The 27543-nt window shown below is 39.7% G+C and overlaps 1 protein-coding gene across 4 annotated transcripts in view; it reads right to left on the bottom strand.

The window, feature by feature from the left end:
• SFMBT2 (Scm like with four mbt domains 2) overlaps positions 1-27543 on the bottom strand; it is a 365966-nt gene that overhangs the window by 228281 nt on the left and 110142 nt on the right. For all 4 annotated transcript variants that reach the window (XM_075345324.1, XM_075345321.1, XM_075345322.1 and 1 more), the window contains exons 3-4: positions 21606-21700; positions 13811-14051 (exon numbers count right to left, since the gene is read on the bottom strand). In XM_075345324.1, the coding sequence (XP_075201439.1) occupies positions 13811-14051; positions 21606-21700 (336 nt within the window). The remainder of the gene's footprint in view (positions 1-13810; positions 14052-21605; positions 21701-27543) is intronic.

Raw genomic sequence — 27543 nt, 5'->3', positions numbered from 1 at the left:
ATACATTTTTTCAACACAAGCTCATGGCGACATGTTACTCTAAGCTTACATGGTAGTATATGTTTTTGCCTTCTGTTAATTGTACAATATATGTCAGGCAATATTCCTATTGCATGTGTCTGACAGAAGGTGAGGTGTGATATGGACAGAGCCATACATGATTCACTCTAATCTCACTATATTCTGCAGAATTGTGAATTCCCTGATGAAGGAGTATCTACTCCGAAACACGTAGAATAAAATCACTTTAACAGGAGCAGACATCTCTTTGTGAACAGCAGCCTATATCCCTTCCATCTTCACAGTGTGAAATACTACAACGTGGATACAACAGCAGAGGGTCTCCTATCCTTCAAAACGCAATAGTTTCACCATAGAATCTCCTCCAGAGAATGTCTCAATCTCCAAACAGTGGGATCCTTCCCAGAAGACTCCTCCACAATCTTGGATTTTCCACTGAATTTTTCAGACGAAGATACAGATATTATGAAGTATCTAATCAATCAATTGGAAAAACAGCTGAAAGAAGAATTTCAAACTAGATGTAATATTTTTATCCTTATATATGGATGAAAAGCTGTGCCCCAGGGGCTTGAGGATCAACCATACTTCCCCCCTTTCCACAGGATCCCATTTTCTCCAAGGAATGGAACTCAGTCTTGGACACATGCATGCAAGATATGTTACATTGCCTTTTTTTCAAAAGAGAACTAAAATATCTGAACAGGCAGTATAATAAAATATATGAATTATCAAAAATGTTAATAATGATTCACATCCTGAATGTAAGAAATTAAATTCCAACATTACTAACAACATCCTACAATTGGAACATGAAACAATAATTAAAAAATCTAAAAACCGCCAGAGGGATAGAGAAAATCCTTCCAAATCCTTCTTTCCCAAAAAAAATACAACTTCCCATTCTCACAAGAATTTTTCCTCTAACCATTCCAATAACATGAGTTTTTTTCAACAGCAAATTTAAAACCCGCTAAGAAAGGAATGATAGCAATGGCTTCATTGGCTCCAAAGACATAGATGGTTCCAATCCAAAACTCTTTAAAAGTGATACATGTAAAATCCTCTCGGACTCTATGAAGGACTTCTCAACCTTCGTATTCGGCCCCCTTGAATTTTTCAATCTTTTCCCACATTTCATGCTTCAACATAAAGATAAAAAATTTAAATTTTTTGGTGAATAATCAACAAGTGGGACACAATTGTGAAGTTGGATGATATTTATTGCTTATTAAATTTTTGTAAATAATAGATAACTGAAAATTGGGGCGTGCAATATTATTCGGCCCCTTTAAGTTACTTTAATACTTTACAGCGCCACCTTTTGCTGCGATTATAGCTGCAAGTCGCTTGGGGTATGTATCTATCAGTTTTGCACATCGAGAGACTGAAATTCTTGCCCATTCATCCTTTGCAAACAGCTTGAGCTGAGTGAGGTTGGATGGAGAGCGTTTGGGAACAGCAGTTTTCAGCTCTTTCCACAGATTCTCGATTGGATTCAGGTCTGGACTTTAGCTTGGCCATTCTAACACCTGGATACGTTTATTTGTGAATCATTCCATTGTAGATTTTGCTTTATGTTTGGGATCATTGTCTTGTTGAACGACAAATCTCCATCCAAGTCTCAGGTCTTTTACAGACTCCAATGGGTTTTCTTCAAGAATGGTCCTGTATTTGGCTCTATCCTTGTATTTGGCTCCATCCATCTTTCCTGTCCCTGCTGAAGAAAAGCAGGCCCAAACCATGATGCTGCCACCACCATGTTTGACAGTGGGGATGGTGTGTTCAGGGTGATGAGCTGTGTTGCTTTTACGCCAAACATATCGTTTGGCATTGTGCCCAAAAAGTTCGATTTTGGTTTCATCTGACCAGAGCACCTTCTTCCACATGTTTGGTGTATCTCCCAGGTGGCTTGTGGCAAACTTTAAATGACACTTTTTATGGATATCTTTGAGAAATGGCTTTCTTTTTGCCACTCTTCCATAAAGGCCAGATTTGTGCAGTGTACGACTGATTGTTGTCCTATGAACAGACTCTCCCACCACAGCTGTGGATCTCTGCAGTTCATCCAGAGTGATCATGGGCCTCTTGCCTGCATCTCTGATCAGTCTTCTCCTTTTTTCACATGAAAGTTTGGATTGACGGAAGGGTCTTGGTAGATTTGCAGTGGTATGATACTCCTTCCATTTCAATATGATTGCTTGCATAGTGCTTATTAGGATGTTTAAAGTTTTGGAAATCCTTTTGCAATCAAATCCGGCTTTAAATTTCTCCACAACAGTATCATGGACCTGCCTGTTGTGTTCCTTGGTCTTCATGATGCTATGTGTATTTTAAACAGAACACTGAGACTATCACAGAGCAGGTGCATTTATACGGAGACTTGATTACACACAGGTGGCTTATATTATCATCATCAGTCATTTAGGACAACATTGGATCATTTAGATGTCTTCAATGAACTTCTGGAGTGAGTTTGCTGCACTGAACGTAAAGGGGCCGAATAATATTGCACGCCCCAATCTTCAGTTATTTAATTTTTACAAAAATTTAAAATAAGCAATAAATATCATTCACCTTCACAATTGTGTCCCACTTGTTCTTGATTCTTCACCATAACATTAAAATTGTTATCTTTATGTTTGAAGCCTGAAATCTGGGAAAGGGTTGAAAAATTCAAAGGGGCTGAATACTTTCGGAAGGCACTGTATATATATATATGTTTCTCACATAAAAATTATTGTAATTACAAGTTTTGTTAAACTCATGTTTATTTCCTTTCTATATATTGGAACAACACAACAAAAAGAATGAAAAAAGACGATTTGGACATAATTTCACACAAACCCCCAAAATGACAAAAATGATGGGGCACCCTATGGAATATTTAACTGCAGTCAATCACTTCATATAACCATCAACAAGCTTCTTAAACCTCTCTAGAACTCTTCTTTTGCATACTCCTCCAGGTCTCTCATATTTGAAGGTTGTATTCTCCTAACAGCAATTTTAAGATTTCTTCACAGGTGTTCAATGGCATGCTAACCACTTCAGAACTATCCAGCACTTTGTTTCCATCGATTTCAGGGTGCTTTTTGAAGTATGTTTGGAGTTATTGTCCTACTGGAAGACCCATCACCTAGCACACAAACCCAGTTTACTGCCTCTGGGCACAACATTGTGACCAAAAATCATGTGGTAATCTTCAGATTTCATGATGCCTTGCACACAGTGAAGGCACTTAGTGCCAGCAGCAGCAAGACAACCCCAAAACATCTTTGAACCTCCACCATATTGGACTGTAGGTACTGTGTTCTTTTCTTTGTAGGCGTCATTCCATTTGTGGTAAACAGTACTATGATGTGCTTTACCAAAAAGATCTATTTTGGCCTTATCTGTCCACAAGAGGCTTTCCCAGAATGGTTTTGGCTTACTCATGTACATTTTGGCAAACTGCAGTCTAGTTTTTTTCATGTCTATATTCAGCAGTGCAGTCATTCTGAGTCTCCTGCCACAGCATTTCATTTGATTCAAGTGTTCATGTTGACACTGATGCACCCTGATCCCACAGGAAAGCTTGAATTTATTTGGAACTTAATGTGCTTATCCACCATCTGGACTGTCCTGTGTTGCAACCTTTTCTCAGTTTTTCTACTGCTGTCCACATCCAGGCAGATTAGCTACAGTGCCATGGGTTGTAAACATCTTGATTATGTTGCTTATCGTGGAAAAAGGAACATCAAGATCTTTGGAGATGGACTTGTAACCTTGATTGTTCATACTTTTAAACAATTTTGGTTCTCAAGTTCTCAGACAGTTCTTTTCTCCTATTTCTGTTCTCCATAATTAGTGTGCCACATATAGATACACAATGCAAAAATTGAGTCAACTTCCCCCCTTTTTATCTGGTTTCAGGTGTGATTTGCATAAAGCACACACCTGTTACGTGCCATAGGTGAGTTTGAGCAAGGATTATATGCTTGAAAGATATTTTGGAAAGGTGCCAACAATTTTGTCTGGCCTATATTTCTGCTTTTGTGTGAAGTTATGTCCAAATTGCCTTTTTTCTCAGCGTTTTAAATTGTTCCAATACACAAAAAGGTATTAAACATATGTGTAACAAAACACAGGGACTAAGGACGGCACAACCACACTGAATTCTATACAGGTTAGTAAAAGCTGCGCTTCACTACAATTCTACTCAGGTTAACCAACCTTGCCATTAAGTACTGAATTTACAGTGCTACTTTAAGCATTGGGGAGGCATTAGGAGCAGTATTAAGTACATGGGTATATCCAGAAGGAGGTGGAAAATACCAATTTAAATGACAGAGGCATGATACATGCCAATAATAAGTCAGTGCAGCTACATAACTTATAACAGTGGTATTGGAGCCAGTCCAGTGTGAAAAAATATATTGTGACCCTGTTGTGCACATGTATATCAATGGAAAATGATTTTTATATTTTGAAATTAATAAAAGAATTATATTGAGGAAATGCACCATCCCAAGTCTTCATTTTGTGGTATTCATATGTATCAGGTGTGACTCCTACGTTATGTAGGCTTAAGATAAGGATAAATGATGCAATTAATGTGTAACAAAACATGTGGAGAAATATTTCACTTTATGGCACTATTTTAAGGGTGCCATCACTTTCGGCCATGACTGTAAAGTATAAAAATGGGATGAAAAAAATGTGTTTGTATTAAGTGGGAAACCCCATATCTTATTATATATAGCTTAGTAGTATAATGTCAAGCTGCAGGCAGGCCGCCATACACTCATCTGAAGCTTATGGTTATAATTCTAACAAAGAGCAATAAACATTAGGAAGACTTTAAAACAGAATGTGACATAATTTAAAGGTGAAGAGATTAGGGATGTCACAAGCCAAATTCATTTTGATGGTTCTAACAAAAGGAAAAATGCAAGAATGGACTTGATCTTAACGCAGCTAAGAATTCCCAAGTCCTTTAATAAGTGTTACAAAAGGTGTTGTAAGTTTTAGATCATGCTAAAACAATTTTTTTTTTGCTTTAAAAGTGATACAAGTTTTTAGCTTCTACGATCAAAGGCTTAAATATACTGTATATCTTGTAACAATAACAAAATGTTCCAATTTCTTTCCCACTCAATCCAATCAAACCAAAAAAGTTTCAGGACCACACAACTCTTTGTATTCCATATTTCATTGCAGGCACCATGTATTTGGAAAAATTAATTTAGAAAAATGCATGGTACCTACTGTAAAATATGATGTTGGAAGCAGCCTTTGGTGGGGTTGCATGAGTGCTCCTGGTGTCGAGGAGCTACATTTTATTGATGATACAATGAATTTAGAGATGCACTGATCTTTTTTGAAAGATAAGATGATACGTTACTCCTTGCCTTAATAAATCTGCACTTTTCCAACATGACAATAATAAAAAAACACACATCTGTTATAGTATATTGCTGAAGAAATATAGGGTGAAAGTGATTCAGTGGCCAAGTTTGTCTCCTGATCTGAGCCCAACCAAACACTTATGGGGAATTCTGAAGAGACACGTTGAGCATCACTCTCCATCCAGCACCCATGTTCTAAAGCGGGCTTTACACGCTGCGACATCGCTAGCATCGGCTAGCGATGTCGAGGGCGATAGCACCCGCCCCCGTCGTACGTGCGATATTGTGTGATCGCTGCCGTAGCGAACATTATCGCTACGGCAGCGTCACACGCACATACCTGCTCTGCGACATCGCTCTGGCCAGCGAACCGCCTCCTTTGTAAGGGGGCGGTTTGTTCGGCGTCATAGCAACGTCACACGGCAGGCATCCAATAGAAGCGGAGGGGCGGAGATGAGTGAGACGTAACATGCTGCCTACCTCTTTCCTTCCGCATTGCCGGTGGAGGCAGGTAAGGAGATGTTCGTCGCTCCTGCGGTGTCACACACAGCGATGTGTGGTGCTGCAGGAACGAGGAGCAACATCGGCAATAAGTATTAAACGATTTTTGTTTCAGGACGACCTCTCCGCGGCAAACGATTTTGAACGCTTTTGCGATCGTTTAAGGTCGCTCAAAAGTGTCACATGCTGCGATCTCATTAATGAAGCCCGATGTGCGTCACAAACACCGTGACCCCGACGATAATTCATTAACGATATCGTAGCGTGGAAAGCCCACTTAAAAGAGGTTGTTCTTGAAGAACAGAAAAAGATAGATGCTGCAAGATGTCACCAACTTGTTCATTCAATGCCTAGAAGACTTGGTGCTGGCCTTAAAAATAATGGCAGTCATACAAAATACTAGATGTAGCAGTTTTTTATGTGGGTGAATTTATTTTTGAATCAACTAACTTGGATAAAAGTGAAGATTTCATAATGAAAGCTATATTAATAACCTTACATTCATGTTATGGATTAAAAAAAATGTTCTGTGAAACTCAGTCTTGTCAAAGTTTTGGAAATTGTTCTAATGTTGAGTGAGATATTGATTACAATCTTACTTTTCAAAGGGGGTGTACTCATATATGCTGAGGGATGTGTATATGCATTTTTTTTTATTATAAAGGATGGACTAGGAAACACTGTTTCAATTGTGCGGTTTACACAGGATAATGTTGCTTAGACCTCCTTTATCAAAACTGTATTACAGTAAAACTGTCTTTGTATCTCTTTCCAACAAATTACAGTTCAGCTTTCAATCTGCCAGAGCTGTGTAATAAATAAGTGAGATCCATCACTTCGGTCCTAGGCAGTAAGTTGTACTGTTTATTAACCTAATTAGCTGGATCAGACGTAAACAAGAAAGACTAACTTAAAATATAACTTTTAATATATGTGCGGATAAAAGTGAGCAGAGGCTCACAGGTTAGAAACATAGGTGGGTCATATCCACCCAGAATAACTAAAATTGGGCTAATATCAAGGGCCCAAAGCAGTATGCCTCAGTAAGGTACCCCAGTGAACCAGATTCCAAACAAATGCTAAAACGCAAGGCGGCATTTACGAATTTTGGGTCCTGTCTGTACGCCATGATGCGTGACCTGGGCATTTTTTGATTGTCATCCGGTGAAGATACCGTTTGACAGCATTTTCCCATTGGAACTCCCCTGATGATCTGCTCTTTGAAACGTTGGGAGTGGGCACTGCGACTACATGCCTGATTTGGTTGAGGTCTCTGAGGGATCTGGATATGCTGTTTAAACAGCCCCCTGCATGAACCAATAACCTATCTTTAATGCCCGTGTAATCTCCGGACCTGGTAAGACCGTTCCCATGTGGTGTGGGATTCATGAAATGTACGGTTTATAATGGTTTAGGAGGTTCTTTTTGAAACACACAGATATATATTTCCCCCTGGATGGGGCTCTGATTGCATTTTCTTGTGTGTCTTTGCTTCAGGTAGGACTATTATACCATTTGTTTGGAATCTGGTTCACTGGGGTACCTTACTGAGGCATACTGCTTTGGGCCCTTGATATTAGCCCAATTTTAGTTATTCTGGGTGGATATGAGCCACCTATGTTTCTAACCTGTGAGCCTCTGCTCACTTTTATCCGCACATATATTAAAAGTTATATTTTAAGTTAGTCTTTCTTGTTTACGTCTGATCCAGCTAATTAGGTCAATTACTGTGGATCCACTTATTTTGGTATACTGCTACCTACCCCGTACTGTTTATTAACACTAGAAGTCCCAGAGAGGGGTCATTTAACATTTCTACCTTTGGAACCCAGAGACAGGTCGAATGACCTGAAGGATTTTAGCTAACATCCTATAATCACCGTCTTTTGTTCTGTAATTAAGGCCATTACTGTCGCACCACAGGAGGCTGTTGTTTTCCATTGAGTTTAGCCATTTAGTTTCTAGTTAGTTAGGTCAGTTTGGACTAAAGGTCATTTGACCCTTTTTCGGGACTTCAAGGGCGAGCTCGAAATTTCTGGGACTTCTAGTGTTAATGGTGTAACTTAGAACTCATGGGCTCAAAAGGCAAAATGTCCAACACAACCTCCAACTATCAGAGGTCTTTAAAGGTATCAGTCTTCTCATATGGACCAAAGGGACCTTTTGGTCTCTCTTGCCTCCCGGACCTTGGTTCAACTGTGACCTCTGCAACCCCCATAGTTATGCCCTTAACAAAAAAAAGAGTATGTGCACATATTCATTATTTGCAGAAAAAAATATCAGATGCACTTGTTTTTGCCACGTTTTTTATGCCTTTTTTCCCCATTCACTTGAATGGGTGAAAAACGCTGATATTTGAGACTAGCTCAAATCAGAATGTGCATGAGATTTTATAAACCTCATTCCCTTTGCTAATGCAGTAAAAAGTTGAGTTTTTTTCACCTAAAAACACAGGGACAGTCAGCAAAAATGCAAAATGTGCACATACGCTTAGACAGGACCAAGCTGAAATCTCAAATCAGAGCACACAGCCCAACCGTCGAGTTTCTTGATCCCAACTAATTCCATGATAGACACATATGACGATTAGGAGACCGGGCAGTCAGATGACCTGCTCTGAGCAAGGTCTGTGTTTAACCAGCCCTACAAAACATATAACTGACTATTGACTACTCCATATTGGGTTCAGTTATGCCATCATCACATAGGAAGTTACAAGGTAAATTTCTTTATTTCACTATTGTACATTTCTGTCAATCTCTTTCCCTACCCTTGTCTTTTTTTAATATACACATCTCTAATTTGGTATTTAGAAAAGAAAATGATCTGCTTGGATTATATGAGATAAAGTGTTAGCAGTTTCTGTGATTTACTTAGAGCTTCTTCATAAAAGTAGCCTGAAAGCTTATACATATTCATAAGGCACGACTGTATCTGCAAACGGAGGAAAAGCACCTTAGTAATATTGTTTTCCAATTTTTTTTCCCCAAAATCTGTGATAGGAGGAAGTCCTACCACTGATCCCCCTCTATTGTTCGCCAAAGCTGTGAAGTTTAGTAGGGAAACCGAAGAAAATCAATGAGCCTATTACAAACTTCACCCATCGGCAGGGTTTGGAATTTTTAACACAAAAATGTTCAGAATGCACAAACCCTATTTATGCAGATTATATAACAGAAAATCATGTAGGATTGTACGCTATAAGAATATGCAGTTTAAGTATACTTTTAATGATAGGGTTAATAGATTGGTAAATATACAAAAAACTTTACATTTTTTTCTCCATACTTTTGTTTTCTGCAGAAAACAGGACAATTTCTCATAGCTGTAAACATAAAAGGGAATCTGCCACCAGGTATTTGGTACCTCATCCGAGAGCATCAAAATGTAGAAACAAAGACCCTAATTCCAGGGTTGTACGCTGACAAGCAAAAGTGTAACAATGTTTTGGTCCTTTGACTTTCAGGCTCTATATTTCATAATCCACTATAGCTTCGAACGTGAGATTACCTTCATTTTATAGACAATCGTCTTGGCTATCTTCTACATAAAGTTGACTTGCAACTATTTAGCATATGATTAGTTATGCAGCTTCTTGTCATGTCACTGTATTATCACTGTTTTGCTACTAAAAATCAAAATATTAAATTTTTGTTATTTTGTAAATCCCCTTGGGCTTTCAACACTGCCTGAATCCATCTGGGCATGCTCTCAATCAGATTTAAACATTTAAGTCTTGACCGAAATCTGATCCCAGAACTTTTCTCCACGTTCCCAATGTTGGTGCATAGTGGTCGACTCACTTAGGTATGTATACAGCTTTTTCTTCAACTCTTCCCACAAGTATTCGATTGGGTGGAGCTCTGGGGACTGTGAGGGCCAAGTCAGTATCTCTGTTTCATTGTCAGTGAACCATTTCTTCTCCAACCTCAACATATGCTTTGGCTCATTGTCCTGCTGGAACACTATGTCATCCTTTTCATACCCTTAATACTCAAGTGTACAAAGTAACTTTTCTTTTAGGATACTCACATATAGCTCAGCATTGGGATCACCATCGATCCTGGTCAAGTATCCAATGCCTTTGGCTGTGAAACCACCCCATATCAGGCTTCCTCCACTGAAGGTGACAGTTCTTTCAATTTCTCATTCTGCTAGCCCCTTTTTCCCTTGTTTCTTCCAGACCAAATTGCATCCATCAGAGCTTAGTCTATTGATTTTTGTCTCATCGCTCCAAATCACACATTTTCAATCTTCTACTGTCCATTTTTTTGCAAACTCGAGTTGGGACTTCTTCACCTTTTTTTGGGCCACCATTCCAGACTTATGTAATGTGTATCACACGGTGCTTGCATGGATGCCTGTGATCTTACTATTATCAAGCATATGAACCACCTCCAATGCCGTGTTTGTTGCACCACAACTGATAGATGCTGTGACGAGCCAACTTATTGAGTATGATATTTTGCTTGGACGTCCAGCTCTTGATTTATGATTGGCTTGAGAACTTAATTTTGTATTCTTCCAACTGTCATAGCACTCACATGATGCAATTTGGCATTTTTTTGACGCTGATACTCCCCTATCGATGAGCTGTATGATGCAGTTTCTCTTTTCTTGGCAATCTTCTTCTTGGCTGCTCCTTCATTAGAACCAGTGACCTTTTACTTGGGATTCAACCTAATAACCCACTGAGCTATTAGGGAATGTGAGAACAGGTTGTAATTTGTAGTATGCAAGAATAAAAAAACTTTTCACCACCAGAAGCGAAATAGTAACAATGCAGTGACCTGACAAGAATCTGCATAACTAATGATGTGCTAAATAATTGCAAGTCAAATTTATGTATGAGATAGCCAAGATGATTGTCTATAAAATGAAGGTAGTCTTACGATCAAAGCTGTAGTGGATGGTGAGACATAGAGCCTGATATTCAAAAGTTCAAACCATTGTTACCCTTTGTCTTGTCAGTGTATCACTTATGTTACTGGGTGCAGCAGTTTGTAACATGATCAGAACTTTTAGATGTAGCACAGCTCAGAAAGATAACCCTGCCTACACCACTAATTCACAGCTTTCTGTATACATTATAAATTGACAGTGAGCTGCTTATCAAAGCAATGGCATGGTCAGACCAGTACTCTCATGCACAGTATTACTGACAGTAATCATCTCTTTGTTTTAAAACCTTTAAAGTGGAAACAACAGTACACAGCCTAATAAGTGACACATCCCTGGATTCAGTATTTTAGCCCTAAATTATCCTGCACCTCAGATTACATAGCAAACATCTACTGGCAAATTCCCTGTAAATTGGTTTACTAGAATCAACACCGGTCACTTATTTACAGCATATGGGCTCATTCTCTGATCACTGAGTGGCGTTCAGCCCCATCACACCGTCTTTCTCACTTGACTACCAGTCACATAGTCAAAAGCAACAGAGAGTATATGCGACCAATCAAACTAGTTCTACCCATGATTCTAAGGGGCACTTTGCACACTACGACATCGCAAGCCGATGCTGCGATGCCGTGCGCGATAGTCCCCGCCCCCGTCGCAGCTGCGATATCATGGTGATAGCTGCCGTAGCGAACATTATCGCTACGGCAGCTTTACATGCACTCACCTGCCCTGCGACGTCGCTCTGGCCGGCGAATTGCCTCCTTATTAAGGGGGCGGGTCGTGCGGCGCCACAGCGACGTCACACGGCAGGCGGTTAATAGAAGCGGAGGGGCGGAAATGAGCGGGATGTAAACATCCCACCCACCTCCTTCCTTCCGCATAGCCGGCGTGAGCCGCAGGACGCAGGTAGGAGATGTTCCTCGCTCCTGCGGCTTCACACACAGCGATGTGTGCTGCCGCAGGAACGAGGAACAACATCGTAACATCGGTATTTCCCAATTAATGGAAATGACCGACGCTAAACCAATGATACGATTACGGCACTTTTGCGCTCGTTAATTGTATCATAAAGGATTTACACACTACGATGTCAAGAGAGACGCCGGATGTGCGTCACTTTCAATTTGACCCCACCGACATCACACCAGCGATGTCATAGTGTGCAAAGTGCCCCTTAGAGTTAAGGTCCCATGTCTATTGATAAAACCCTTTAAAGGGTATATGCGGGAATTTTAAACAAAAATGAAACAAAGTGTGCCTAAGCACTAATAGGCAGATAGTTGCTACTTACCTGCTTGTTGTTCCCAGCGCTGTTCTTTGCCAGCACAGAGCAGTCACATACCTCTAATGTCAGCGATTTAGTTACTCCCGCTGATGTCGCAAAAACAGAATGCGGCTTCTCATTTGCTCTGCTCTCTAGATGGGGTGGGACAGCTGAAGTCACGCTGATTGACAGCTGGCTCCCCTAGTTAGACAGCAGACAGACAGCTGTCAATCAACATTACTTCGGCTGTCCTGTCCCATCTACAGAGCAGAGTGGAAAAGAAGCTTCCATTGTGTTGACAATGCCATTGTATGGCCGATAAGAATGGTTTATGACTGCTCTGTGCCTGAGAAGAACGGCGCCGGGCACAACAGACAGGTAGGTAGCAGCTCACTGCCTGTTAGTACTTAGGCACATTTTTCTTAAGTCCTGGATATACCCGTTAAGCATTAGATATAGAAGAAAAAAAGGAAAAAAAAATATTTTGGTGTCAATCATTTAATATTTATATAGTCAGACACACAATCATTGGTGACTCACTTTAGCTACTTGTTCATACAACAAAACAGATACAAATATTGAACGACTGAATTAATGAATCAGAATCATTGGCTAAATGATTCCGTTATCTCTAACATTCACGGTAAGCACAAATGAAGATTTTTCAGTTTTTCGTTCAGTAAATGAAAACTACTAATGAAATCAGATACAGAACCTAATGAAATTTTAATCATAACAGATATAAATAAATGTATCAGAGTAATTCTAAAATAAAATGTCTGTAACACCAATAGTGCAGTTATTTATACTTTTAGGTCTTTTCGCTGTTTCTAGCTGCTTTTATAAAGATACATTTTAACTTTCACAGCAGAGAACTGTAGAAGGGGAATTCACCGTCCTAATAAAACCACAACAGAAAGTCACTGTAATCATTTTTATGTTACCGTTATCGTTATGACTAAGGGTGCAGCACCCTTTAGTATTATACTGTCAGATGTTTTCAGTATCCTAATTTCAACGATTTAGATTACTTTTGTAGATATTACAGTTAGGCTATGTGCCCACGCTGCGGATTTTGCGCGGATTTTGCCGCGGATTTGCAGCGGATTTACCGCGGATTTTCCGAAAATCTGCAGCAGCGGCACTTCCAAGCCATTTCAATGGCATTTTGGAAATGCTGTGTCCATGCTGCAGATTTTTCCACGGCGGATTTGCCGCGGATTTTGATCTGGAAAAATCTGCAGCATGTTAATTATTGTTGCGGATTTTGGTGCGGATTTTGGGTATAGAATGGGGGCAAAAAAAAAAAATCCGCATCAAAATCCGCGGCAAATTCGCGGTAAATCCGCGGCAAATCCGCGGCAAAAATAAGGTGCGGATTTGCCGCGAAAGTCGCGGATTTTCATGCAGAAAAATCCGCAGGTACATTCTACCGTGGACACATAGCCTTAAAGTGGTTGTTCAATCACAACCTCCATGGAATTGGTCAGCAATATCAAATCAATGGGGTCCAACACATGGCACCCCCCTGATCAGCTAATTGCTCTGGCTGGAGCTTTGATCTGATACTGATGTCCTATCTTCGGATAGGTCAATCAATATGTTGTGAATGGACAACTCCTTTAATAAATTTAATTAAAAAATATAATTGATTTTTTTATATATATAATATTATTTGAAATAGATGCATAGAGAGATAAATAGATACATAGATAAATGTAGATCTTACCATCTGGTGGCATTAGCACTTTCTTGTTTTGGGTACACCAACCAACAGGGTGTAAGTCCGCTGTCATAACATCACACCAGAAGTCAGCTCTTCTGTCTTCTCCATAGCCACAATATCTTAGCAGCAGTAGCTGGCCACATGTTGTAATGATAGTAGCCACCCAATAGGTATCTGGGTTACTCTTATTTGCCACTTCCAGTTTCATTCCTGGTTGGAAGCTGCTTTGTAGACTAATTTCAACCTTGTACAAGAAAATAAATGAGATGGATCATTCCACATTACACAAAACATAATTAAGTTATGAACAGATATTTTAAGTAATACCATGAAAACAAGTAGTGTATTCAGCCCTTGTACAAGTCCCACAATGTCATAGTCTATATAGAAAATATAAGGATTAGGTAAGGTAAAATACTAATTCTGTCAACGATAAGAGAATACATTTTAGTTACACATCTTCTGATTTCATTTATTAAAATTTCCCTCTAATTACAAGATACAGGCTATTAATATTCAAATGCAAGGTTCCTTTAGAAAATATAACAATTTAAGGAAATCTCAATCACAAAAATCTTATATTCTCCTTTCCTTTTCCTATTCCATATCTCCCTCTATTTCGATTTAAAATTTTCAAATGCAGTCATTTAGGAAACCAACCAAAGCATTATCATGGTATAGAAGACACTCAAGCATTGGGACTAATATATGAGGTTTTGAAAAAGCCTTGCTTCATACTACTAGAAAGCGAGAGCATTTTATGCCTCAATCAGGAATTCTCTAGTAATGTCAGCTTTACTACATGACAATGTCTTCTTAAGGCCCCGTTACATACAATGACATCGCTAACGAGATGTTGTTGGGGTCACGGAATTCGTGACGCACATCCGGCCTCGTTAGCGACGTCGTTGCATGTGACACGTACGAGCGACCGCTAACGATCAAAAATACTCACCTTATCGTTGATCGTGCACACGTCGTTCATTTCCAAAATATCATTGCTGGTGCAGGACACAGGTTGTTCGTCGTTCCTGAGGCAGCACACACCGCTACGTGTGACACCCTGGGAACGACGAACAACACCGTACCTGCGTCCTGCCAGCAACGAAGTGGGCATGTCGTTTATGCGGCTGGTCTCCGCCCCTTCACTTCTATTGGCGGGCCGCTGTGTGACGTCGCTGTGATGGCACACGAACCTCCCCCTTAAAAAAGAGGTTGTTCGCCGCCCACAGCGACGTCGCTAGGAAGGTAAGTAGTGTGACGGTAACAGCGATATTGTGCGCCAAGGGCAGCGATTTGCCCATGACACACAAACGACGGGGGCGGGTGGTTTCATGAGCGACATCGCTGCGTGTAAAGCCCCCTTTATTGTTTCTTGGGAATTTCTTCTATTTCAAGTATATAAAAGAAGTTTTCCAAGATTTGAAAGAATAATATAAAATAACAATTAGGGTCAATAAAGGGTTTGGTCATACATTGAAAATTAACCTTTATTATTTAAATTTGACATAACGCCGCTAAAATGTTTTCCTTTGCTACTATTAGATAAGCATAAAAAAGGACACTTGAAACAAAGTTCTAGGTTGCTGTCTATTACCAAAGTAGCACATAAGAAACATCTCTATTTGGCTTTCTCAAGGGCAGAATATAGAGAAGTGAGCCTCACGTCTCTTTATTCTGCCCTTGAGAAAGCCACACTTAGTGGCGATACGCGTGGGCCTGCATCCCTGCCTTTTCCCCAGCCCTGCTCCCTATGCCTATAGGTATCACAGGTGTTATAGGTCTTTTATCCAGTGTATATATCCTTTATGTGGTTTATTTATACTATTTGGGACACGTCTGGCTGCATTGATAGTGAAACAGCAGTTTTTTGATAGCATACTGACTTTGCTGATTTAATTTATTAATATTTGCTTCATGCTTGTTATTTCCTGCCAGCTTTTATTTTCTGTGATACACTATTTTTCACACTGAGGGCTACTATATATGGGGAGATTTTTTGTAATACTTTATTATAAAGTTACTTCATAGGATGCTTTGTTCTGGACCTATTTGTTTGGCTTTTTAAATGTTTTTAATATGTTTGCTCATTTCATGTGTCTTTGCATATAAGTAAAATAAACTATTTCACTTTTTGGGTAATCTCATTGTCCTTTGGCACATTCCTTTCTTCTTATTGACATTATTGATACTTTTTATGTGCCTATGGAGATTCCTTTAGGTGTTTAGTGCTCTCCTCACTTAAGTACTTCTATCTTAAGGATAGGCCATCAGTGTAAAAGAAGTGGGCAAACTATTTCATTTATGGACATCTATGGACTTATTTATTTGTCACCTTTTATAGTGAACCTTGTCACCAGATTTGTCCCTTATAAGCTGCAGCCACCATCAGTAAGCTCTTGTATACACCATTCTAGAATACTGTATATAAGAGCCCAGGCCACTCTGTATAACATAGAAAACAGGTTTTATTATAATCACCTGGGGGGCAGTTGGGTCCGATGAGCGTCACTGTTCTATGTCGGCACCTCCTCTCTTCCTTCCATCGCCGTCCTCCTTCCCAGCTCCGTGTGGATGAAGCATTCAATGTCATCCACACACAGGCCTCTATTGTGCTCCTGCGCACACTCACTTTTCTCTGCCCTACTGTGGGCACATCAAAATATTTTAGTGCACATGCGGGGGCGGTCTGTGACCTTTCCCTGAGCCTGCACATTGCAGTACTCTGCTGTGTCCTCAGAAAGGCAGAAAATAATGCGCAGGCGCAGGAGCGCAATGGAGGCCTCTCTGTGGATGACAGAGGATGCGTCATCCAAACAAGGCTGGGAAGGAGGATAGTGATGGAAGGAAGAAAGGAGGCATTGAACCCAGACCAGTGACACTCATCGGATCCAACGGCCCCTCAGGTGAGTATAATAGATGTTTTTTACACCATACAGAGTGACTTGGGCACTTATATACAGCATTCTAGAATGCTGTAGATAAGGGCTTACTGGTGGTGCCCACAGCTTATAAGGGAAAAATCTGGTGACAGGTTCAATTTAAAAATATATTTATTTAGACATTTGGTTACATGTTCAATATTTATTTCACCCGTTGTATATGTATGAAAGATTTTTCAAAGTTTATAATCTAACTACTACTATAGGCCAGACATAGGACAAAAAAACTCTCTCTTCAAGCCGATACTGCAATAAATATTGAAGAACCTTAATGGGAACCTGACAGCTGATACTTCACTTTCATTTTTTGGGATGAGCTGACACCCAGAAAAAGTGAAACCTGCTGCTGTTCGCTAACATCTTCTAAATTTTAGCTATGTCTAAAGTAAGTGAGAGTGAATCAGCTCATTATGGTCTGCAGGGCTCCCATGACATAAAAACATCACGTGAGCCCCAGGAAACCAGGCACCAACATCACTGGAATGGCACCAGCACCAGAGGTAAGAAGAGGCTGTTTTTAGTTTACATGGGGAATATAGCAATTGAGAAGGGGTTGTCTGAGAAGTGGACAAGCCCTTTGATTGTTTATATGAGTTACAAATAGTTAAAGGATGAGCAGTCACACGTGCTCACTAAGGCTATGTTCACACTAGAAAAATGATTTTTCTTAAGAAATTTCTTAAGAAATTTCTTGAGAGTGAAGTATTAGCGCACCTGCGTTAAAAAACGCACCAATAACGCAGGTGCGTTTTTGGTGCGTTTTTGGTGCGTTTTTTTTTTTTAGGTTGGTCCCTGCATTTTTTAATGCCTTTACAGCAATAAAGCACGCTGAAAATGAAAAAAAAAAAGATAGATAGATAATATAGATAGATAGATAGATAATAGAGAGATAGATAGATAGATAGATAGATAGATAGATAGATATAGATAGATAATAGATATATATTTAGGGGAATAGATAGGTAGATAGATAGAAGATAGATAGATAGATAAATAGATAGATAGAGGGATAGATAGATAATAGAGGGATAGATAGATAGATAGATAGATAATAGAGGGATAGATAGATAGAGGGATAGATAGATAATAGAGGGATAGATAGATAGATAGATAGATAGATAGATAGATAGATAGATAGATAGATAGATAGAGGGATAGATAGATAGATAGATAGATAGAGGGATAGATAGATAGAGGGATAGATAGATAGATAGATAGAGGGATAGATAGATAATAGAGGGATAGAGAGATAGATAAATAGATAGATAGATAATAGAGGGATAGATAGATAGAGGGATAGATAGATAATAGAGGGATAGATAGATAGATAGATAGATAGATAGATAGATAGATAGATAGAGGGATAGATAGATAATAGAGGGATAGAGAGATAGAGAGATACAGTAGATGATAGATAGATAATATAGAAAGATAGATAATAGAGAGATAGATAATAGAGAGATAGATAGATGATAGCTAGAGGGATAGATAGATAGATAGATAGATATAGATAGATAATAGATAGATATTTAGGGGAATAGATAGAGAGATAATATAGAAAGATAGATGATAGATAGATAGATAGATAGATAGATATAGATAGATAATAGATATTTAGGGGAATAGATAGATAGATAATAGAGGGATAGATATTCCAGCTTTATTTATGATGTTTTCCCCCACACACACTGCACTTCTCGCGGCCTGTAGTGTGTTCACATCACCGGCCGTGAGAAATGTCCTGGAGTTACCCGCAGCCTCGCTCAGGGAGCCGCATTCAGCACTCGCTCACTAAACAAGGCTGTGGGGAAAACTGTCAGTCGTGGCTGGAGCAGTGCTGGAAGCACCGCGGGACATCAGTGTGGATTACGTCGGAGCTGTGTTTGGGAGGGGTTAATAAAGTGGTGACAGAGGAGCTTTTTGTCTTTTATTCAAAATAAAGGATTTTTCGGTGTGTGTGAGTGTTTCTTTACTTTCACTTACAGATTAGTGACAGCGAGTCATGGACGCTGCCATTACTAATCTTGGACTTAGCGACAGCTATTGGTTGCCGTTAATTCCATATTACCCTGATTGCCACCGCATCACGGCAACAAGAAGAGTCGGGACACTCCGGGACTGCCGCATAATGAATGTGACAGTCCCGAGGCAGCGCTGGCTGATAATCTCGGCTGCGGGAGGGGGGGGCATTAACCCTGGCCCTCGCCCTCCCCAGCCTGAGAATACCGGGCCGCCACTGTGTGCTTACCTGGCTGGACGGTAAAAATACAGCGGAGCCCACGTTTTTTGGGTTTTTTTTTAATATGTACGTTTGATTTCTATGTGTTTGTGCATTATATATGTATGTGTCTGTGTGTAAGATCACTACTTTCTGCCAACACTGAAAATGGAGGAACTTCCTCTTCCTGTCCTAGTGACATCACTTCCCTGTAAAACGCAGTGCAGGGAAGTACACTATGTCCCAAAAAAAGCAAAATAACGTGGGAATAACGCAGGTATAGCGCAGGTATAACGCAGGAATAACGCACCTAACTTGCTACCTGCGTTATTCCCTGCGCTATTTCATGATTACATTACAGTCAATGGGGTGAAATAACGCAGTTAGCTGCAGAAAAGAAGTGACATGCTCATTCTTTTTCTTAAGAAAATCTACTGAAAGAATTTTCTTAAGAAAAAAATGAAGTGTGCGCACAGCTAATTTTTTTTTGCCATAGGTTTTGCTGGGGAATGTCTGCAGAAAGGTTACAATAATTTCTCAAGAAATTTCTGAAGCAAAAACGCACCAAAAACGCAGGTCAAAAACCCAGTGTGTGAACATAGTCTAACACTTCATTCACACAGAGGACTTTGAGTCCATTGTTCTCTGAGTTAGTGGGGGGTCTCTCATCAGCTATAAGGCTATGACCTTTTGTGTGCAGTGCAGAGCGAACACGTGCGCACATAGCCTAACTCTGGAAATTTTACACTTATGTTCTATCTTATGCTTTCTTCATAACAGAAGTTAATGGATGAGGATACAACTGGAAGTCACACAGTAGCATACACAGGTGGTCAAAATTGTTGGCACCCCTCGTTTAATGAAAGAAAAACTCACAATAGTCACAAAAATAACTTTAATCTGATAAAAGTAATAATAGATAAAAAATCTATGAAAATGAACAAATGAAAGTCAGACAGTGCTTTTCTGCTTCCACAGAATTAAATAAAAACAAAACTCATGAAATAGGCCTGGACAGAAATGATAGTTCCTTCCTTAACTTAATATTTTGTTGCACAACCGCTTGAGGCAATCAAACGATTCCAGTAAATATCAATGAGACTTCTGCACCTCTGGACAGGTATTTTGGCCCACTCCTCAAGAGCAAACTGCTCCAGTTGTCTCGTGTTTGAAGGTTGCCTTTTCCAGATGGAAGATATCAGTTCTTTCCAAAGTTGCTCAATATATTTAGGTCATGGCTCATAGAAGGCCACTTCAGAATAGTCCAATGTTTTCCTTTTACCCATTCTTGGGTGTTTTTAGCTTTGTGTTTTGGGTTATTACACTGTTGCAAGACCCATAACCTGCAACTGAGAACAAGCTTTCTGACACTGGGCAGCACATTTCTCTCTAGAATCCCTTGATAGTCTTGAGATTTCATTGTACCCTACACCGATTCAAGACACCCTGTGCCAGATGCAGCAAAGCCGCCCCAGAAAAAAACAGATCTTCCTCCATGTTTCACAGTAGGGACAGTGTTGTTTTCTTGATATGCTTCATTTTTCTGTGTGTGAACATAGAGCTGTAGTGCCTTGCCAAAAAGTTCCATTTTTGTCTCATTTGTCCATAGGACATCCTCACAGAAGCTTTTTGGCTTGTCTACAGTTGTTTGGCAAATTCCAGTCTGCCTTTTTAATGTTTTTTCTTTCAACAATGGTGTGCTACTTGGTCGTCTCCCATGAAGTCCACTTTGGCTCAAATAACGACGGATGGTGCGATCTGACACTGATGTTCCTTGAGCTTGAACTTCACCTTTAAGCTATTTAGAGGTTTTTCTGGGCTCTTTTGTTATCATTCGTATTATCTGTCTCTTTGATTTGTCATCAATTTTCCTCCTGCTGCCACATCCATGGAGGTTGGCTATAGTCCCATGGATCTTAAATCTCTGAATAATATGTGCAACTGTAGTAACAGGAACATCAAGCTGATTGGAGATGGTCTTATAACCTTTACTTTTAACATGCTTGTCTAAAATTTTCTTTCTAATCTCCTAAGACAACTCTTTTTTTGCTTCTACTGGTCCATGTTGAATGTGGTACACAGCATGTCACCAAACAGCACAGTGAGTATCTGTAGCCCTACATACAGGCCCACTGACTGATTTCAAGATTGTAGTCACCTGTGATCCTAATTAGTGGACACACCTTGATTTAACATGTCCCTTTTGTCACATTATATGCAGGGGTACCATCATTTCTGTTCAGGCCTATTTCAGGAGTTATATTTTCTAAACAATTCTGTGGAAGCATGGCTGAAAAGCAATGTCTGACTTTCCTTTGTTCATTTTCATTGTTTTTCTTATTTGTTATTATTTTTGTCAAATTAAAGTTATTTCTGTGACCATTGTGGGTTTTTCTTTCATTAAACAAGGGGTACCAACAATTTTGACTACGTGTGTAGCTCTGCCGTAAACAGTTAACGTTTTACACATGGAAGTGTAAATTCTGTGAAGCATCTTGGAAAAAAACATGGCTAAGCAAAAAGCTTAACGTCTTTATGTCTGATCTGTTATGTGACACCAGATCCCCTGTGTTAGCTTGTGCTTTCCTCACATGGTATTTAGTTCAGGGTTTTGCTAATCACGGACATCAATACATACATGTTTAAAAGAAGTGTGAGGTGCAGCAACAGATGAAGATTCCTCCAGGTACTCATCCCAACTGAAATCTGTGTCTTCAACACTGGAGCCATCATCTACGAATAGAATAAGGGACAATTAGAATCTAATGGAAATGCCTCATGTAATATTAAAGAGAAACTTCACTCAGATTGTAATTATAGTTGGCGTCTGTGGTGTGGAGATTACTTATAGGCAGAGAAATTGTCACCCGGAACCCACTCTCTATCATTGCTATTGGTAACGCTGACAGAATTTCCTCAATTCAGGGAATGGGCCATGTATGCCCTCTACATGGAGTGATCATGAAAAATATCTGTATAGACAGTATATGGACATTACCCGCTGTCCATGGTCATTTTCTATCTGTTGAGTTTAAATAATTAGGTTAGCTCACTACAACATTTCAAAATGGTGACAATTATTGTTCCTAAAATTCTTAAACATTAGCCTCAGAATTAGATTATAAATAAGAAGTCTAACCCAGCCCCTCTGACAGTCCGGTTTCTGCACTCTTGTAGTACATGGCAGAGGAGTCCCTCAAGTATTAGGGTCCACATGATCATGTAAACTCTGAACCCTTTATGAGTAAGGTCAGCATGCATTATGAGCTGTGTGTAATAATAAAGAATAGTTCACCATATATCGGTATGGAGTTAGTTATGTCTAGGTATGGAATCAAAGGAAAAAAACAAAAAACTCATAAAATGACTCTTTTATTGGTATACCATAAAGGTGTATTTTATTGCACCATACAAGGTATATTTGAAAATATTCACAAAGCAGGATAAAAATAGCCCTATATATGAGGTCCTATAGAAAAGTAAATAGGGGTCTATAAAATGGAGAACTCACCCTAAATGTGCTAATGAACCCCTTCTATGATTTTCTGTGTGCAGAAGAACAATAAAAGGGAAGTCATTTATTATGTGAGATCCAAGTGGCACCTATTAATGAATAAATAATTATTAGATAATAGTGTGAACAAAAGTCTTGTTAAATAAATATTATAATTGTCCGTACAGTCCAGTTTATACCGTCCATTTGAGATAATGCTGTTAAAAGATTTTATAATGAAACGTCAGATGGTTTAATCAGTCCCTATCGTCTGTAAAGTTCTTTCTTTTTCCATGTACAGAAATAGGGAAAGGAGAGAGATGACACCGCCTTCCACACCTACAAATATCTCCCAGAAAAAAACACGGGGGAGGATGCAAACCCGATGCATTTTCCCTCTGGCATATTGCATCATCCACGTGGAGTAGGGAAGGAGAATGGTGATGGAAGCAAGAGTGGAGGACTTGGATCAAGACCAGCAAATGCCCATCAGACCGGACTGTATTGGACCGCCATGCAGGTGAGTATAGCAAAAGCTATTTTTACGTTATACAGATTGGCCTAGGCACTTACAGTGCCTTGCAAAAGTATTCGCCCCCCCCAGAATAATATTGCACTTTTCAGGTATTTATTTTTTAAAAAAGTATAAAATAAGCAATTAATTACGTTCAACTTCACAATTGTGTCCACTTGTTGTTGATTCTTCACCATAACATAAATTTTTATCTTTATGTTTGAAGCCTGAAATGTGGGAAAAGGATGAAAAATTCAAGGGAGCTGAATATTTTCACAAGGCACTGTATATACAATATTCTAGAATACTGTATATAAGAGCTTACTGGTGGTGGCCGCAGTTTATAAGGAACAAATCTGGTGACAGATTCTCTTTAATAATGGAGCATCTGCTGCAGGTACACAAATGCACAGGACCATGCAGACAATGCAGAAAAAGAAAAAAAGACGTGTTCAGTCACTCCGTGCTGCTGTTGAAGACTTTCCAAAGGAAGATCTAGGACACAACAGTAGAGATAAGTGGTTTTTAGTCAATATGTTTTAAAGCCATTACAAGCTTCTTCTTCAGGAAAAGAATCACAGTGGAACTTTTACTGAAGAAAAAGCTTGTAATAGCTTTGAAATATATTGAATAAAAACCCCTTATCCCCACTAGTGTGTCCTCGATCTTCCTTTGGAAAGTCCTCAGCAGCAGCGAGTAATGTCCTTCTGTCCTTTTTTTGGATGAACAGTATTGATATATCCATTAGTACTATAGCAATAGAATTTAAATGTCAATCACCACCTCTCTCATATTTTCTTCCTTCACAGAATTTGGGTTATGCCAACAATGCCCATACTCTAGTGACTTTATGATTAGCGTACAGCATGTGGCAATCCGTGCAGTAGAAATTTAGGAAATTGGAACTTTACTTCTGAACACTTAAAATATTCCTTGTTTACATGTCACTTAAAATAGAATCCATTTCCTTTAATACAGCTATACATAAAGGGGGCTTTACACGCTGCGACATCGCGCTATATCGTCAGGGTAACGTCGTTAGTGACGCACATCCGGTGTTGTTAGCGACATCGCAGCGTGTGACATCTATGAGCGACGATCAACGATCGCAAAAACGTCAAATATCGTTGATCGTTGACACGTTGCTCCTTTTCATAATATCGTTTGTGGTGAATGCCGCTGGTTGTTCGTCGTTCCTGCGGCATCACACATCGCTATGTGTGACACTGCAGGAACGACGAACATCTCCTTACCTGCGTCCACTGGCAATGAGGAAGGAAGGAGGTGGGCGGGATATTCCTCCCGCTCATCTCCGCCCCTCCTCTGCTATTGGACGTCTGGCGTGTGACGTCGCTGAGACGCCGCACGAACCGTCCCCTTAGAAAGGAGGCGTTTTGCCGGCCACAGCGACGTCGCAGGGAAGGTAAGTCCGCGTGACGGGTGTAAGCAATTTTGTGCGCCACGGGCAGCGATTTGCCCGTGACGCACAACCGACGGGGGCGGGTACGCTTGCTAGCAATATCGATAGCGAAATCGCAGCGTGTAAAGTGCCCTTTAGATTACCTCTATACATAGGTTTTAGAAGGCTTTTGGTACATTGCAGAAATGCATTACAAATCTGTTTTTAATCATTTACTGCCAACGGAAATCAGTTTACCTTTATACTAACACAATCTAATCAGTGATCTAATATTTATTAAATCCAAATTGAAATGGAAGATTTGGTTTCATTAAAAATCCAATCCTCTATACCATTTCCATGTGGTTATAACATAATACAATTTGTGGTGGGATATAACTGTACATTAACGCAGCTTACAAGAAGCATCTGAGAGATAATTGTTTCTACAAAGACTAATTCCAGTGCTGGAATAACTCCATTATATTTCAATTATGCAGCATAAATGAGATTTCCACAACACTTCTATTACTTTATCTGTGTGTAATGATGAAGTGATAACTACAATACATTTCTAATGATAACTCGTGTAGATTCTGTCATTAATAGTACAATTATGCAAATATTTGTAGGGAACTGCTAATGTTCTTAAGGCAACAATTTACATAAGAATGAATAATATTAATGTGTGTATTAATTCAAATTATTATCCATACAGTCTCATTCACAAAGAGAGTATAAGAATGGAACCACCAACCCAATCCCCCAATCAGAGGACAATGACCATCCATAGTCTCATACAATGCCTTGGTTACAGTTTTGCCACTTTTGACTTATTCTAATAATCTTGGATTTTCCTCCACTTGACTTTAGCTGATTAGGGTTTATAAAAAGAGAGATTAGATCCCGAGATCCTAACATATTGTTACCCCTCTATAAATCAAGGCCACATCTGGAATATAGGATCCAGTATCGGGCTCCACATTCTAAAAAGGATATTCAGAAGTTGAGCCAGTTCAAAGGCGGGTAATTAGATTATAGCAAGGAATGGAAGGCCTCCCATATGATGAGGTTGAAGAAGTTGGATTTGTTTGGCTTAGAGAAAAGACGTCTCAGACAAGATCTCATTAATATGTACAAATACATGTGTGGTCAATATAAAGGACTGGCACATGACTTATTTCTTCCAAAGACAATACTAAGGACCAGGGGGCATGCACTGCGAGTGGAAGAAAAGCGATTCCGGCAGCTAAATAGGAAAGGGTTCTTTACAGTTAGAGCAGTCAGACTGTGGAATGCCCTACCACAAGAGGTAGTAATGGCAGATACTATAACAGCTTTTAAAAAAGGGCTGGATGATTTCCTCAGTACACACAATATTGTCGGTTATAAATGACTTAATGACAAAATGTAGAATTGATGGAAGAAGGTTGAACTAGATGGACCTAGGTCTTTTTTCAACCTATATAACTATGTAACTATGATTTATTATTTTCATTAACTTTTTCTCTAGATAAATCATTTACAAATGCCTGTAAATAATAACACTTGTTTTTCATGTATGCAGTTCAGCAGTTCCTTAGGCAGGGTTTGCCTTGTTTTGTGATCGTAACTACAGAATAAAAACATCTACTGTTTTCTGGACTTCTGGATTACATAATAAATTGCAATATTTTTGTATTGAAAGGTAATACATTTTCAGTGTTTCACCAGAAGGCAGACTATTAGGACTATTATGCTTCAGGCAGTTCCTAATAGGTTCACATACATGGCTCATATGAGGGCTATCATTAGCAACCCATTGCTGCTCTACAATGGTTTGATGGGGCATTGTTCCCCTCCATCAGTTGCAGCACATAGTCATTGCAGTTGTTTCACATTGATACATAAGGGGACAATCGCCTGGGATACCAGGTTCTACAAATCTGATGATGCTGCAGGATATCAGCTGTAATATGTAGCTGATGCCCACTGATGATGGTGTATGCAAAACTCCTGTCCCAGAATCATCAACCTCCCAATACATTCACTGTGAATTGCTTGAAGGGCCATCTGAGCTGTAAAGGCTGCTTTACACGCTACGATTTATCTGACGATATGTCGTCGGGGTCACGGTTTTCGTGGCACACTTCAGTCATCGTTAGCAACGTCGTTGCATGTGACACCTACGTGCAACTCCGAATGATCGCAAATAGGGTGAAAATCGTTGATTGTTGACACGTCGTTCAGTTTCAAAATATTGTTCGTAGTTTGGAACGCAGCAGACATATTGCTACGTTTGACACCCTGCCAACGATGAACAACATCTACACGACCGCCTTGGTCAAACAATATATTGCTGAATGATATAGCGTCGTTTGTGAGATGTGTACGTGTGACCACTACAAAACGACCGATGAGCGATCTCGGCAAATCGTAACAACGATCTGGGCGTGTCACATCGCTAACAAGATCGCTAGCGATATCGTTGTGTAAAGCAGCCTTAAGTGTGTGCTGTTGGTTAAAGAAGCCCTCCCATGCAGTTTTTTTCACTATATCTGTGTATATAGTGCTGTGTGAGAGTGTTAATATAGTCACCTACTGCCGCCATCTCCAGTATCAGGTGCTGTTCAGCTCCTCTTCGTAGTGACGTCAACGCTCTTCAGACTATCTGGCTCACTTTATGCTCTGTGCGTGAGTCGGAAGCCTCTTTTACAATGTAAGTCTATGGAGTCTCGTTTTGATGCTCTATAGATTTACATTCTAAAAGTCACTTCTGGGTCACATAAAGCACAGTGTGACCTGGAAAGTCTGAAGAGCAGTGATGTTACTTAGAAAAGTAGCAGAACAGCATTGAATCCCAGAGAAGGCGACGGTAGAGGAGTACATTAAAACACTAACACTACACTACATACACATATATAGTGAAAAAAAAACTTAATGGGAGGGCTTCTGTAATCACGGACAGTACACAGATTGTACACTGATGGCATCCGTGTACTGTGTATACTTTTCACTGACCCACAAACTTGTATGCTTAAATATTGATTTAACGGCCTTCCAATAGCAGAGGAGGGGCAGAGAAGAGCGGCCGGAACATGCCGCCCACCTCCTTCATTCCTCATTACCGGTGGACAGAGGTAAGGAGATGATCGTCGCTCCTGGGGTGTCACACATAGCGATGTGTGATG

This window comes from Anomaloglossus baeobatrachus, chromosome 4 (genome assembly GCF_048569485.1).
Source record: "Anomaloglossus baeobatrachus isolate aAnoBae1 chromosome 4, aAnoBae1.hap1, whole genome shotgun sequence".
NCBI lineage: Eukaryota > Metazoa > Chordata > Amphibia > Anura > Aromobatidae > Anomaloglossus > Anomaloglossus baeobatrachus.
This window is presented reverse-complemented; position numbering and strand designations above follow the sequence as displayed.